This window comes from Blastomyces gilchristii, assembly GCF_000003855.2.
Source record: "Blastomyces gilchristii SLH14081 genomic scaffold supercont1.6, whole genome shotgun sequence".
In the NCBI taxonomy this organism is placed as follows: Eukaryota; Fungi; Ascomycota; class Eurotiomycetes; order Onygenales; family Ajellomycetaceae; genus Blastomyces; species Blastomyces gilchristii.
Genome location: NW_003101677.1, coordinates 340,622 through 355,626, shown reverse-complemented (window position 1 = coordinate 355,626; position 15,005 = coordinate 340,622). Strand labels below are relative to the sequence as shown.

General features: G+C 46.1%; 4 protein-coding genes across 5 annotated transcripts; 1 reads left to right on the top strand and 3 right to left on the bottom strand.

The window, feature by feature from the left end:
* Positions 1-2,261: 2,261 nt before the first annotated feature.
* BDBG_03673 (ribosome biogenesis GTPase Lsg1) lies at positions 2,262-4,833 on the bottom strand. The gene has a single exon (XM_002625568.2). It carries the CDS (start codon positions 4,723-4,725, stop codon positions 2,659-2,661), a length of 2,067 nt encoding a protein of 688 aa, XP_002625614.1. The 5' UTR covers positions 4,726-4,833; the 3' UTR covers positions 2,262-2,658.
* A 132-nt stretch (positions 4,834-4,965) lies between these two features.
* BDBG_03672 lies at positions 4,966-6,637 on the top strand. Of its 2 annotated transcripts, XM_031721347.1 has the most exons (4): positions 4,968-5,151; positions 5,262-5,566; positions 5,651-5,740; positions 5,907-6,579. In XM_031721347.1, the coding sequence occupies exons 2-4, from the start codon at positions 5,297-5,299 to the stop codon at positions 6,363-6,365; spliced, it is 819 nt and encodes a 272-aa protein (XP_031577869.1). In that variant the 5' UTR covers positions 4,968-5,151; positions 5,262-5,296; the 3' UTR covers positions 6,366-6,579. The 2 variants fall into 2 exon arrangements, with proteins under 2 accessions (XP_002625613.1, XP_031577869.1); XM_002625567.2 differs by having other exon boundaries at positions 4,966-5,566; positions 5,907-6,637.
* Positions 6,638-7,206: 569 nt separating this feature from the next.
* On the bottom strand, positions 7,207-10,794 carry BDBG_03671 (regulatory protein). Its single transcript, XM_031721346.1, has 3 exons — positions 10,563-10,794; positions 10,409-10,463; positions 7,207-10,332 (listed from the first exon to the last, which is right to left on the bottom strand). Exons 1-3 carry the CDS (start codon positions 10,693-10,695, stop codon positions 7,890-7,892), a joined length of 2,631 nt encoding a protein of 876 aa, XP_031577868.1. The 5' UTR covers positions 10,696-10,794; the 3' UTR covers positions 7,207-7,889.
* Positions 10,795-11,152: 358 nt separating this feature from the next.
* On the bottom strand, positions 11,153-14,523 carry BDBG_16869 (uncharacterized protein; the record flags this gene model as incomplete). Its single annotated transcript, XM_002625564.2, has 5 exons — positions 11,153-12,784; positions 12,860-13,064; positions 13,353-13,983; positions 14,057-14,263; positions 14,325-14,523. 5 exons carry the CDS (start codon positions 14,521-14,523, stop codon positions 11,153-11,155), a joined length of 2,874 nt encoding a protein of 957 aa, XP_002625610.2.
* Positions 14,524-15,005: the final 482 nt, after the last annotated feature.

Genomic DNA, 15,005 nt, shown 5'->3' with positions numbered 1-15,005 from the left:
TTAGTAAGAAGTCTATCTAATGAGATAAATTCTTTCAATATATTTAATTTAAATCTGACTATAAGATTTATATTTAATGTGATAATTATTAAACTATTGATATTTTTATAAAGAAAGACTTCTCTATAATTGTAAAGCTCTGTTATATTAATATATATGAAAGTTGACTTTGAGAATATGTTTAATTCAGTGATATTACAGTTGATTGAGTGTCTATAGCTCAGATGTCAGTGAATAACCTCACTAAGACTCTGTCATACTAGAAATATACAGAATTCATTAAGATACTAAGCCTAGTTGATATATCAGATATTATTAAGATATAAGCAGAATAAATAATCTATTTTAATATAATCTCTATAGATTCATCTACACTCTTTTTTCTATAGATTTATTTACACTCTTTTTACTATAGATTCATCTACACTCTTTTTATTACAGCTTCATTTACACTTTCATTTACATGTTACATTTGCTGAAGAGAGTGTATCAGAAAAAAGAGATTATACACTACTGAATATTATCAATATTGTATTACTATAATATTTCTTATTATTATCAGCTTATTACAATACTTGTCTAATACTTACTTATACTAGCTCTCTTGACTCACACATATATTTTACTATAAATAGCTCTATCTTTTGTATGAAATAGATATATTAGATAGTGCATGAATAAGATAACAAGCAGATCTTGATACATATAAGATTTATATGTCTTCAACATATTCATCTGTAACACTTATTCCGACAATCAGCTCTTCTATCAGCAGGTGCTGGTGATAATTGAGCTCTTTTATCTCAGTAGTCTACAGATTATGAGACTGTTGAGCATGAGTCTCACTGTGATCAACATACATGAGTTCAATCTCAGAATAGACTTAAAAATTCCTAACAAATACTCTGAACATTTTAACAGTATTAAGAGATATCTCAGAAGTGTGCTCTAGAAGTCCTGTAAGCTCTAGAACTAACTGAGTCCACTAAGAGGAGCCATTGTGGGGAGCCACTGAAGAGAGTCACTGAGAGGAAGTACTGTACTCTGTGATAGCTGGTCTGAGGGGGGGTGTTGGGGGTCCCGCGGTTGATCGGCCCTTCTACCAGCAGGCGCTGGTACATATAGTTTCACCTTAGATAGCGTTATCCTCTAACATCCATCCCCAATATGTTACTAACTACTTTCAGATTAGTGACTCATAGTCTGACTAATATTATCAACCAATGAGAAGCCTCGGATCTTCAAAACACTCAAAATCTCATTGCTATGCGTACGGATTAGATACAAAAGACATCATCAACTTCAATCTGATACATCTACACTAAATACTTCTTCAATTATTATGAAACTATTATATTTAGATTCTTTATCTCTCTAGCTTTATTTTTGTGCTATGACAGAGAAACTCTGATATATATTTATTGAATTTGGAGATGAGTGATATTAGAATCTCTTGGGTGAGAGTGTTGCAGAAATATTTAGAAGATACAGAAATGATAATTCACCTGCCTGCCTGCCTGCCTCCCTATATCTGCCGATAAACAGAGCTAACATCAACCTTTCCTTATGTCAGGGTTCCTCCAAACAGCCAAAATGATCAAGAATTCAAACCTGACCACAGCTCACCCCGTACCTAAGATGGCCCGTTGAGGAGAAGGAAATACTCTAGAAGCGGATCAACGCGGAGCTATGCCGCTTGTCAAATGGGTGCTATCGTAACTACTAACAGTCGAATGGAGAGGATCAGCCAGGCGATTCTCAACGGCAGTCCCGGGAATATAGTCCGCTAGCATTGCTAGAGTCGCCCGAGAATTAATTCCTCCGGAACCTCATCGACATGGAATATCACTAGTCAAGCAGACAGTGCCCAATTGGGCGTCAATCGCACAGAGCTGGTTAGCCAGGCGATTCCAAGCAGTAGTTGCCGGGACCACATGCCGCTCCTGAGGTTGAAGGAGTCCGTCGGGAATGAATACCTTCGACGACCCGACACGAGACTGTAGCGAAGCAGGCAACGATGAAACAAACATCGAACAGAACGAAGAATACCGATCGACCTAGACGCAGTGGAATAATGATGAACAACCCATGAAGGAACCACACGAATTACTAATTGGATAATGCCAGCAGTGGGATAAAGTTAGAGTTTTAAAGTGCAAGTGTGTGTGAGGATTAAAGCTAGTAGTGAGGAATCTCAAGCTACCACATATCCTTACTAGTTATCCTTGTCTTCATCTTGTTTGTGGCATTCGTTTGTGGCAACTTTAAATCTAATACCTTTCAGGATAGATTTATGAATAATAGATAATAGACAAATTTGATAGAAGAACGATTTCTTATTTACAAATCCCAAGGGTTATTCACGCACGAACGACTTTCGCAAACGATCATCATCTCGTATGTACGCAGATACCATTGGGCTTTGATAGCAACAATAATCATGTTAATAGTGACGAATGTAAATAGGATTGCTAATAACTAAGTAAAATGCAAGTATAATCATTAACCCCGCCGTTTTAGATCTAACCCTCATCCATTCGTATATCCAAAAGAAACGAACACTCGCGAAGCGAAAGTGGACTTGTACACTTAGAAGAAAATATAAAAACCATAGTAAGAAGGCTGCTTGCTGTCCCTCATCTACGTTATATCAACCATCTAATAGAAATCCTCCTCCCCTGTCTTAGATAATGCCTTCTTCCTTCGTTCTATTTCCTTTCTCTTCCCACCCTTAAAGTGCTTCTTGCCAGCCCTGCTAAGCTCCGAAGGATCAACCCCGTTCTCTAACGCAACCATCATTCTTTGTTTTCGACCAGAAAGCTCCTTTTGTCTCTGAATAGCACCTTGTTCAGTATATTGGTAACTGAAGGGCATTTTAACATGTCCCGCTCCTCCTGAGCCAACTGACGAGAAGAAGCCAGTGTCCAGGTTCCGCGAGCGAGCACCCTGCGGGTGAGAAACGATAGAGGATGGGAGCGATAAGGTGTCGTCGTTCGTGTCGGCATCGGTATCAGCGTGGCTAGACGACTCATCATAGCCGGACAAGGAGGGCGCTAACCCCTGATTAAGGAGAGCGTCACGTCTCTTTGGAGGTAGATGGGAAATATCGTATAATTCTCGGTTGAACTCTGCCGGATCGATCGGTTTCTTCCCAGCTTCAACTTCGGATTCGGAAGTAGGTGGAGGGTGGCAGAACAGGAGTTTCCCGCTAACATAGTCTTTTAATACGTATCTTGCAGCGCGGGATTCGTCAGGCTGGCCAAGACCGGTGGTGGCGAAGCCTCGGGCGCGCGCATATGCACGAAGAACTTCGGAAGCCGTGGGAACTCCAGTTCCTCCCTCTTCGAGAGGTCGCATATTGATTTTAAAACCATACACAGCTTCCAAGAAGGGTTTTGGAATGCGTTTGGCCACAATACCGGCCGGGCCCAAGAATTCGCGAAGCTGGTCAATCGGTAGAACACCATTTACGACAAGTTCCGCTTTTGTTGTTGCAAAGTTAGGGAAGACCAGACCGGGACAATCACACAAGAGGAGATTTGGTGAGAGATAGAGTGTTTGGAAGTGTTTGGTTTTCCCCGGCGTGGCAGATACTGATACTTTCTTCGCGCCAAGGAGGGCGTTTATTGTACTGGATTTACCAACATTAGGATATCCGACAAGACCAACAGTCGTTGGTTTGGGTTTCCCGTTCTCCCCTTCGTTTTTTTGTATGTGCGGTGCAGCTGTAAGGAAGAGTTCCTCAAGTTCGTCAATCGTAAGAATCTGCGTGCGCGATCTAGGGAGGTTGGGGAGTGGTCCACCCTCATCAGTCTCCGATTCCTCTTCGCTGGAATCCTCTTCTGCATCGTCAATGTTCAACCTCTTTGTATTATCAGCTAGTTCCTCCTCCTCTGAGACATCCTTGTCCATGTCTTTGTTAGCCAACTCCATCGCCTCGAGGCTCTCCTTGGCCAATGCGGCCGAGAAAAATTTGTAATTGATACCGTGCTCTTCGAAATAATCCGCCCATATTTCTCTCTGTTTCTCGGTCATCATATCTGCCTTGTTTACCAATAACAAGTTCCGCTTCCGAGGATCAACTTCCTTCACGTATTTTTCCAGGTCCTCCGATCTGAAGAGTAAGGGATTTCTCGCATCAACAATTTGCACGACCAGGTCTGACCGCTCAATAACTCTCCACAACTGCCTCCAAACTTCCAGGTTCCTCTCAAATGGAGTCAATAGTAGATCCTGGTGTTCTTGTAACTCTGCAAGCCCTCGTCTCCATTCAAGTAAACTCTCCCGCTCCATTCTATCCAGCTGTTGTGGGGTTGTTGATTTGTCCCATTGCGGTCGACGGGGAACTGTCAATCTGCCACGATTCCGTTGATGCTTCTTGACTGCAGCCCTTTCATCAGCTGCAGAAAGTAGATAAGGATTCCTCTGATCTGTATGTATGATTTTGACATTATTCAGTTTCTCGGCCGTGAAATCCGTGCCGGCAAGCTCTGCTGTGCTGAGAAACTCATCCAGAGCACCTTGCTCGGTGATACTTCGCATTTTAACCCATGATGCCTCCTCATTTGGGTTCGTAATATAGGTTTCGCCGTTTGGACCAGTCCGTTGAACAGCAGCAGCGCTATAGGAAGCTTTTTTGCGATCACTACCTTTTCCCTTCCCGAAACGATCATTCATCAAACTATTCCCCAGTCCAACGGCATTTTTGGACTTTGGTGGCGCCATGGCGGGTGAGACAGTATAATTTCGGTCGATTGCTTAAATTTTATGGTATCACTCAACTGAAATGTGAGTGAAAAGTCGTTTGTATAGAGACGGAGGAGGGGCAAATATCGAAATATCTGATTTCAAATAATTGTACATTGGGTTTAGTCATCATCGTTATCATCACGTGAGTCTACGTCATATCTGTAGCTGGCGCATCAACATGTCACATACACTCCGTATTCTGCTGATTGAAAATTACTCAATACTTCTTTTAGTCCCTTTCAATCTCAGTCGACGCCAGTTAACTTGAGTAACAGGCTTTGCATTCGTCCAAATCGATCGTATTAACCGCCACAGTGGTAAATAAGAGTGCTCACATTGTGTCGTCGGAGCGCCCTTCAGAGAGGGCATGGGGATTGGCACCTAATTCGAGCGATAAACACGGTACTTGCTTGTTTCCGTTTTCCACCTGTTACTAAGAGACTAAGATCTCTCTCCATTTTAAACAATGGCCAAACGCTCACGAGAAGAGTCTCTGGCATTTGAACCGCCAGGTTCGCCTGTGGATTCTCACATACCGTCTACAGCCATGGGCCCCCAAACTTCCCCCCCTGGGAAACAGGTCCATTTAGACGACCAGAATGGAGATCAGGAAGTGATGCGTTGCTCGTTGCCTCCTCATAGGGAACATATCTCATTTTCGACGTATGAAGACTACGAAGTCCATTATGCGCAAGCGCATTCCAATCGGTGTTTGGAGTGCGGGAAGAATTTCCCTACTACTCATTTTCTTACTTTGCACATCGAGGAGCTCCACGATCCCCTCATTGCTTCGCGTATGGAACGGGGCGAAAAGACGGTGATACTTTATATTTTATTTTCATTTTTTAATTCTCACGTAATCTGCACTGTAATGATTATTGAAACTAACCTGAACGGGTAGTTCTCATGTTTTGTTGAAGGTTGTGATCGGAAATGCTCGACAAGTCAGAAAAGAAGACTCCATCTTATCGACAAGCATCAATTCCCGAGGGTGAGTTACTATCTACCCCCTTTCATTTCACCTATTCTATCAGGACCGTATGCGTAAAATAGACAGAGAAAAATAGAAAAATGTTAAGACGACTCTAAATCTTCAAGCCCCCTCCCTCCCCTAATAAACTCGTCAACTAACCCCACAAGCCGCTAAAATTGAATAGTTTTATAATTTCTCCATCGTCGTCACTGGTATCGATCAATACAACTCGATGCTCAGGGGAGGCATGGCACCAACCCACCGCCGACGTGTCTCAGTACCCAACGCAACACAACATGAAAACCGCCTGAGACGACGGAAACTGTCTCAATCCACAGGAGGAGAAAATCCTAGTAACGTCGCGCCTCTACCGGACCACAGCAGCATCAACGACGATACCACCATCCGCACAAACCTAGGTAACCCCGCAGGAAGTATACAATTACCAATGCACATGAAATCTGCTCCCTCAAGGACAGTCGCAGCAACAACCATGGGCAAATCTAACTCCAATGGCAACTCGAATGACAAAGGGCCTGATATTGCAGAATTGGAAAAGTCGATGTCGGCCCTCAGGTTTGTGCCGACGAGCGTAGCTTTGAGGATGGATGGGAAGAAACAACGGCAAAAGCAGGGACGATGATGATGGACGATGGATGAGTCCTTTTATTGGACCTTTTTTAGCAGAGGTTTTTTGTGATTGGTCTTTATATCCCACCTCGCAGCGAAGATATGACTGCCCTTATGTTGGTTTTTGACGGTCCAACTTAACATGTAGAGCTCTGTATGGAATGAATCATGAGAAGACTATGCAGCCTGAGATGCCTTACAAATGTTACAGCCATTTCTGATATTCATCTTTTCCTCCAAAGCCGTAGTTTATTAAATCATATGAAATATGTCAGGGTGGCGTTGTTACTGTGGCGAAAGGATTAATATATATATATATATATATATATATAAATTCCCCTCGTTAGGGAGGATGGAAGCTGAGCATGGAGTTAACGCAATATAAGAAGGATAGTAGTTAAAGAAGAAATGAAAAAGGAATTTACCCAACACCTTGAAAGGGGGGAAAAGAAAGAGAAGAGCAAAATAACATCGCCCCTTTTTCCTTACTCAACCGACCCCAACAAAATCCAACTGTTTCGTTTGGCTTTTCCTAGCTAATTCTCTTTATGGCCGCCGTGCAGCAGCCGATTCAAACGGGCCATAAATAACATGCGAGAATAAAAATATACCATAAGAGATATAAAAAGATAATAGGAATGGAACAATAATGGAGAAAATATCAGGGTCCATTTTTTCGTTTGCAGTCAATTCCACTTGACCACATCTCGTCATTATACTCCTTTTGAGAGGCATATATAAGAAGGGAGAAAAATTCGCTCTCGTCATCCCCGGTTCCTTTGGGTAGGGAGATATTTGGGGTATTATGCTATATATAAAAAAATAAAAATAAAAATAAAAAAAAATAAAAAAAAGGAGAAAAGAAACAAGAAAAAAATTCGAAAAAAATTCGATATTAGTGAGGTAGGAAGAAACGGATTTATAAAAGGCCCGATCGGGACGAGGTAGGTTTCTTGGAAGGGAGAACATGCCATGCCTTATATCAAAAGAAGAATAGGTCAATTCAGAATGTGCACAGACAGCTAAGAGGCAGGCATTGCTTCTCGCATCTTCGTTTATTTGCTTCTTGAATAATGATGATGTGAGATGTGGCACAATGAGGGAGATATCTTAGTATATCGTTCAGAGAAGTTGATGGAGATACTCAACCCAGATAGCCTCTTAAAGCAAAACGCTAGGCGCCGTGACCAGTAATAGAGGAGACATGTCAATCGAGAGAATTAGGCGAGAAGAGGGAAGGAGGTGTAGGTAGAGCGGACGGTATGGGAGGAAGACGGCACTTGATGCCGCGCCCAATCAGACGGGTAAGTTGAGAGAGTGTCAACCAGCAGCAGAGCAAATCGATTAGGTAAAACCTTCTCTGGGTGTTCACATGTTAAATTTATTCAGAAAGGCGTAGGCGAACGTGAAGTATTCAAGAACCATAGACTGTAGGCATCGGGGTGTTTTGGGTATCACAACTAAGGTATGACCCAGATCGAATAAATGAAAGTAGAAAGAGATTGTTTATGTGTAACTTGAGTATGTAGAGACATTTCTAAGACTCCAGCAAATCGGCATAGACCTCTAAACTCGACCCGATGAGGTCCACGATGGGCCAGCTCGTGTTTCCTTTGAAAGTTCTCGACCATACGCGAACAACGGCGATACTAAGCTCCTTCAATTTGAGTGGGTCATTTATAAAGTCCAGCTCGCCCGTATTGGCCATATTGAAAACCATATCTGTCTCCTCCATCATGCTCTTTACCCACAAGAGTAGTTTTTGCTCATGGTCGGATAGCCGCTGGTCGGATTGAGTGGCAGGAATTGCGAGAAGCCATCTGCTGAGCAGAAATGCGCACTCGAGACTGCAAATTGAATGTTGTATACTCCAGAAAAACGAATGAGTCTTTGCAACGAAATCTATCCCTAGTCGTACTGGGATCGAGAGGGCATGTGCGGAATGCAATAACGCCATAGTTAGCCTTGGGTTCCGCACGACAGGTGGTGACTCTTTAAGAGCCCGTGCAATCTGAACTGGGTCTTGGGTTACAAGGTTGCGGCAGGGGCCGAGATCCAGATGCAGCCTGATATACGCTAAGCCGAGAAGAGCAGTTGATGTAAATGCGATCGGACCGGCCGGGCTTTGAGGGTCGATACTTGATTCCGGAGTTCGCCTCCAACCAGCTTTCCATGCGCTCAGAGAAGAGTCCAAGACTGAAAGATCTTCGGGTCGTAAGCTAGTGCCAGACATCAGAGGGGATGATAGGCATAGCTGCCGGGCAAAGAAAATTTGTTGAATTATTGCATGGATCAGAACATAATTTCCCAATGGGGATATAGGCGTAACACCATTCGACTGCGGCGATTTGATAAAAAGCTTCATAAAAGCTTCTTGAAATGAAGTATCCCCTTCAACACGGGACCGGTGCAACCGGCGCCATTGAGCTGCATTGGGTGCTTTCCATTCTTCAGCAGGTCCCGGCATGTTGAGCTTCAGCTCAGAATTCAAAATCAACGGAGGTATATTGTACATAATGGAATGGAGATTGAAAAAACAATAAACAATAAGCTTGGTTCGCCTATCAGCTTCGCGGTGAACCCAATCTTCCCAGCTTATCCCGTCCGATGTTGGCGTGGATTCGACAAGGCCATGATCGCGAACAAGCCTGGCAAGGGTGCTTTGAAGCGCAAGTATCTCGCGTAGCAATTCGGGATGTCTTTCCCATGAAGCAAATACAGTGAGGAGGAGGAAAGTACGGATGATTTCCATTTGTGCAACGGAATCTTCGCCAAGGTACGTGGCACCATCCACAGCAGATATGTATGGCTGCTGGAATGGGCTACTACCAGGATTAGAAATCGAGGACGAGGCTCGGGAGCGATGAACACCAGGACTGGGTCCACCAAATCCCCATGGTACTTGAGGCACTCGTCGAGAATCTCGTCGTCGAAGTCGTTCAAGAAGAATTGATTTAGAAGCGTAAAAAAGATCGATTCCTCGATTATTTTCGAACCTGTAATGAGAGCCGGCAGCGGCTAGCGCGAGGCTTAGCTCAGGCGGGCATCTAGCCACAGAAAGTGTTGGGACATGGATGAAGGGAAGATGTTCGTTCAGGCCATTGATATAGCCAGCAAAAAACCGAGACAGTGCATGTCTTGACGGAGGCACAAAACCTTTGGGAAGTACGTGGGCGAAATCCTCTAGTCGGGCAATGAAAAGTTGCCTATCTTGATTTGACACATCCCACGCCGGCCGAGTCTGGGCGATTTCATCGGGGATCCCAAGACGATCCTCCGGGTCGTGAGACTCTGGTTGGAGCGAGGGGAGGCGGGATCCAAAATTTGAAAAAGATGGAGCGTCTTCTGTGGAGGTGCGCTGGTCGCCTATAATGTCTCCATTGTTGTATCTTGGAGGATTCATCGGGTGTTTTGGATCAAAAGAGGGGGGTGGTATTACCCCAGGGAGTATAGGTTCCGTTTCACCTGCCGTCGAAAACATCCCCAAGTCCCAATCGGATGACAGACCAACGCTTTCTAGGAAGACACCGAAATCCTGGACCGGGTCCCCTAGATCCGCAAGGTCCAGTAGAGATGGCTCCACGCCATAGTTACCAGTTATTTGCTTTTCCTGCACAGGTGTTTTGCGAATTGGCTCAAGTGTCTCCTGCTGGCCCTCGAGCGCAACATGGCTTGCGGCGTGCGAGAGGAGGTTAAGGTCATACCCCCACGACGGGTTGAACTGGGCTGGTTCTGCTATCTGAGCAGAATGGACGGGTATGTTTGGGTGGGTTACTGCAGGTGAATTAGTGGCCACAGGCTGCGGCAGGTTCAATAAGTGGCTGTCATGGTTTGAGGATGGAGGCGGAGGTGGAGGTGGGGCGGGTATGGCTGCGGGGGTTGCGGATACATCAGCAGCGGCAGTTGTCCTATTTTCGGCACGGTGATGCGCATTTCCCTCTGAGGGGTGGACTAGGCGCTCATGGCGGACGAGGAGATCACTATCAACATGTAACCCAATTACTACTTGACAAGCCCCAGGGGACCAGGAACAGACAATTATAAGAATCAATTCACCTTCTCGCAAATGATTTGGAGCATATCTCGCACGAAAACGGCTTTTCTTTTGTGTCTAAAACTGGAGGTCAGGTCATGACGATGACAAACATAGTATGCACATACGGGGCCGAAAAGGAGGCTTCAGGGGTTGGTGGGGGGAGGGTAACTCAACGTGTGCGGAGATGTCTCTGGAGGTGTTCCAGGCGCGCAAATGGGCGACTGCAATACTCGCAAGACAGCGATTTGCGGGCGGCCGATGTGCTCTTCTTCCTCACGCGACCAGGCGCAGGCCGGTTACTATCCATCTTTCATGGGGAGCGTCGACAGTGAGATCCAGGGAGAGCGGAGAATTAGAGGAGAATGAGGGGGTTGCGCCGCCCGCTGAGGAGAGATATCACGTGCTCTTCCTCCGCGTTTGCGAAAATGCGGGGAATGGCCGCGGGTGGCTTAGTCATCTACTTGGCAATGACATCGCCATCTGCTGCATTTTCCATCCCTGTTCACTTTTATGGCTAAATTGCGCTACTGTACTCTGTACAACAGGACGGAGTAATGTCATATTTGCTATCATACTCGATTGGTGTCGAACCTATAAGTTGAACTAAAGATGCTAGCTAGGCATGAGAAAGCTACAACAATGTGACAGGCGCCATATGACAAGACCTTAACTCCGTAAGCAGGGTACCCCGTCGCCCCTCTCAATGCAGCGCTAGTGCGCGGGGAGAGTCAAGTGAAAAGTATAATGGAAGGTTAGGTGTTGGACTACCGCGCATACGAGGAGGACTTGGATAGTCGGGGAAAGAAAACCGCAAGCCGTTCGAGCACGCCATCATCAACAATCTCGCTTACTTCGAGCAAACAGCTTTTCAGATACAGTTCGTGTTTTTCTGGTATTCCTGAGACCATTACCGCCGTAGCCAAAGGCCAGCAAAGAAGCCCCGCTGTTGTGGCTTTAACAGTTCTCTTCGTTGAAGCCGGGGGGTCGGCGATAATAACATCATCTGCAATGGCACAACCAGCTTCAACTAGACCTAACATGTATGGTACGCTTGCGCATATATCATCCGAAAGGTGTTCGGTCGTCACCTTCACAGCTTCCACCAGAGGCTCAGTTGTGCTGTCTGAGTCCACTAACCCGTCTAGGATGGATAACGCCTGGAGAATGGTGTCATGCACCGCCAGACGGAGAGCGCGATAGCGATTCCACATGCCCGCATGTCCAACCGTGGGGTATATGTGAACAGTGCTGTTAAACACCCTGTTGTGGATCTCCGCTTGCCCGTGTTCCTTAACTGTATGGGTGGTATACCAGTTCTCAAGGGGTAGGTGTTCTGTCCAGGAGACCAAAGTCCCATCCAACGCGTAAGCTTCTTCTAAGAAGCTATAGAGAAGTGCTTCTCCTTCTTCTTCTTCTTCTTCTTCTTTATCGCATCGTTCGTACAGTGAACTGTTTGCGAAATCAGCAAACAGAGTTTTTGCTCGATGTCGAATCTTTGCGACATCCACCAGGCAAGTGTCAAGCTCAAGCGCGAAACCATATTCTCCATATTCGAATCCATCTTCGAGCCATGATGGTAAAGGCAAGCTCCGTAACAGTAATGATCTCATAAGTTGCCGCCGGACCAATTTATCCAAAACGTGCGCGGCACCGGTTCGATGCTGTGTCTGTCGTCGCAACCTGAGCACGGCCAACGCTCCATCATGGTGAGCGAAGCTACGCGAAGCCCACGCTTGGATAGCATGGCTGGAAGCCGGTGACGACCTCCTGTCGGTTACGGAGTTCTCATAAAAGCTTAATAGCATTATAGCCAGCAGAACATCGTTGTCGGTCGCATGACTGGGATTCTGCAATGCCAAGTTCGTTTTCTCAAGAGCTTTTGAGTACTGTTTACACCCTGCAGCTAAGGAGGCATGGCTTCTCCGTGCGCGCCCAAACGTAGCGTGCGATACTGCAAATATCGCGAGACTGAGGATGGAGTCAGGCTCGGTAAAGCAACGACTGGTCGCGACATATTTTAGATGGCTGTCTGCAATGTCAGGTAAAAGATGCTCCATCTCAAGATAGTTTCGGAAGTAGTAATTCAAAGCTTGTTCCGCTATAGGAGTTTCCAGCGTTTGTGACACAGAGCTCCGTGGTTCGGGATGCCTTCTTTGAAGAGCCGGGCCCGTGGTCTCCGAGGATGCGGATGGGCTGTCGGTCGTTGGACTGGAACTCTGGCCATCACCCTCGGTGTGGGAGCCAATGCGAGCACTCACATTAGGCCCCCGAGGACGCTTTCGACGACCGACTACAAATTCATTTTCGTTCAAGAAGATAAAGTTACCATCTTCAACGTTGTCGCAGGTGAGGTTTGCCTTCCGGCATCGATTGCATATCGGGCGGGTCTCATCGCACTAGGGGGGCCGGGCCATATATTAGTGACTCCCATTCTCCACGTCCCAACCTAGGGTGTGGAAAAACTCCCTCACCTTCACGCGCCGCCGCTTGCAGGTGCGGCAACCATGACTTGGGAACGGCATGACACCTTCGTGGATAATGACTAGAAACGCATGAGAGCTGGATTCATCGCAGACAAGGAGGACGTCACGGATCAACTCCAACATAGTCGCCGCTTGGCGCCTCTTTGTCAGCTCTCCAGGGAGGCCTAGAGCCTTACCAGCCACCTTAAAACGGCTACAAACCTTAATTCAAATTAGCTGATGCAGGAGCCCTTAGGGCCAAAACCCTGGAATTAATAATTGCCTCCTTTTGAGGTTATGCTCCCTTGTTGTGAAAATGTTCTGTCATTAAGTTACGCGAGTGAATGGTATCTGCGTCAAAACAATGTGTTATTGGTTTTCTTCTGTCAAGCTAATAATTTAAGCACGATTCGTTATGATAGCAGGCCATACCATACAGATTGCTTGATCCGGAGTGTCGCCCCGAATTCAGAAGTGTCCCATGATGTTCCTCGGAACATACGGTTCCTCTAAGTACTTAGTCTCCTCGTCTGTCAACCTCATGTCGCGCACGGCGCACGCATCGTCCATCCTTTCGCCACTTGTCAAGCCCACGATGGGAACGCAACCTTTCCCCCTAATCCATGCCAACGCAACTTGACTCATATTCCATCCCTTTTTCTCAGCCAGCTCTTCAACCCGTTTAATGATCGTTTGATCCGCTTCCGTAAACCCGCCAGCCATAGCAAGGCTCTGTTTCGACCTAGCGGACTGCGCATGTGTCGGTTTTGCCAATAGGCCATTGAACAGCGGCCCATACGGGATCAGCCCGACACCAGTTTCTTTACAAAACTTCATCATCTCCCTCTCCTCCTCTCTATAGCAGAGGTTGTACGAGTTCTGCATGCTTATGAATTTCGTCCAGCCGTTTTTCTCGGCGATGAATTGCATGCGAGCAAATTGGTACGTCCACATGGAGCTGGCACCGATGTAACGGACCTTGCCGGATTGGACGAGGTCATGGAGTGCTTTCATGGTCTCTTCAGGTTGGACTGACGGGTCGTACCTGTGAATTTGCAAGAGGTCGATGTAGGTGGTTCCGAGGCGCCGGAGAGAGGCGTCAACGGCATGGAAAATGGCCGTCCGCGACAAGCCTGTGCAACCCTAGGAGTTAGCATAAAGAAGAAAAGAAGCAAAAGGAGAGGACGTTGCCATATCTGAGCCTACCTCCTTGATTAACATAGTCCTTGCTCTGCTTTAACTGTGCTTCAAACCCCCAGTTAAAAATACTTGGTTCATCTGGGACCGTACCACTGCATTTGGTGAGGAGGGTAAGCTTGTGTCGCGGAATTTCGAACTTTGTTATTGCCTTCCCAACAATCTCCTCATTTATGCCACTGGAATAGACATTGGCAGTGTCCCAGGTGGTGACCCCTATATTGGTTTATTCAGCTATGCAAACCTTGAATATCCGTATATGGGATATCTTTCTTACCTCTATCCCATGCGGCTTTGAGTATCTCCAGGCCTTCCTCTTCCTCTATAACCCAATTCTGCCAGTCCTTGTCACCAATGCCCATGGTACCAAGGATGGGCGAGGATACCCGAAGCCCAGAAGTGCCTAGCTGAACATACTCGACTTTGGTGGCATCCAGGCTCCTTTGCAAAGAAGCAGGAATGGGAGGCGTAGACATATTTGCGTCGTTTGGTGTTGTTCGATCTTTTTCCAGGGGTCAAGATATTGAAAAGATTGTGTGCTTGATAATGTCAGTTCTGTTCAGATTGCCTGGGCGCAGGCAAGTCTTAAATAGACAAAAAGGAGCCCAGCTCCATCAAGCTCATTCATCGGATATAACATCGTGTCTATCTTATCACCTAGCAGATCTCCGGATTTAGCAATGCCTTCATCTTATCACCTAGGCAGCTCTTGAGTATTTCCTATTGAGGATGGAAATGAGGTCCACATCCTCAACCTCGAGGCGATTCTTTTAAAGCCTTCGCCCAGCTTCTATGCCATCTCGGAGCACTAACTTGGCAGGGTTGAGAGCAATCTCATCGCCAAGCTGTTGACAAAGTCCGTGTTCTTCCAAGGAATAAAGGCAAATTTGTTGAAGATAGTTAGTTCCAATTGATCCCGGCAAGGGTGGTCCAAGAAGAGCAATTGGGTAACTAAGCG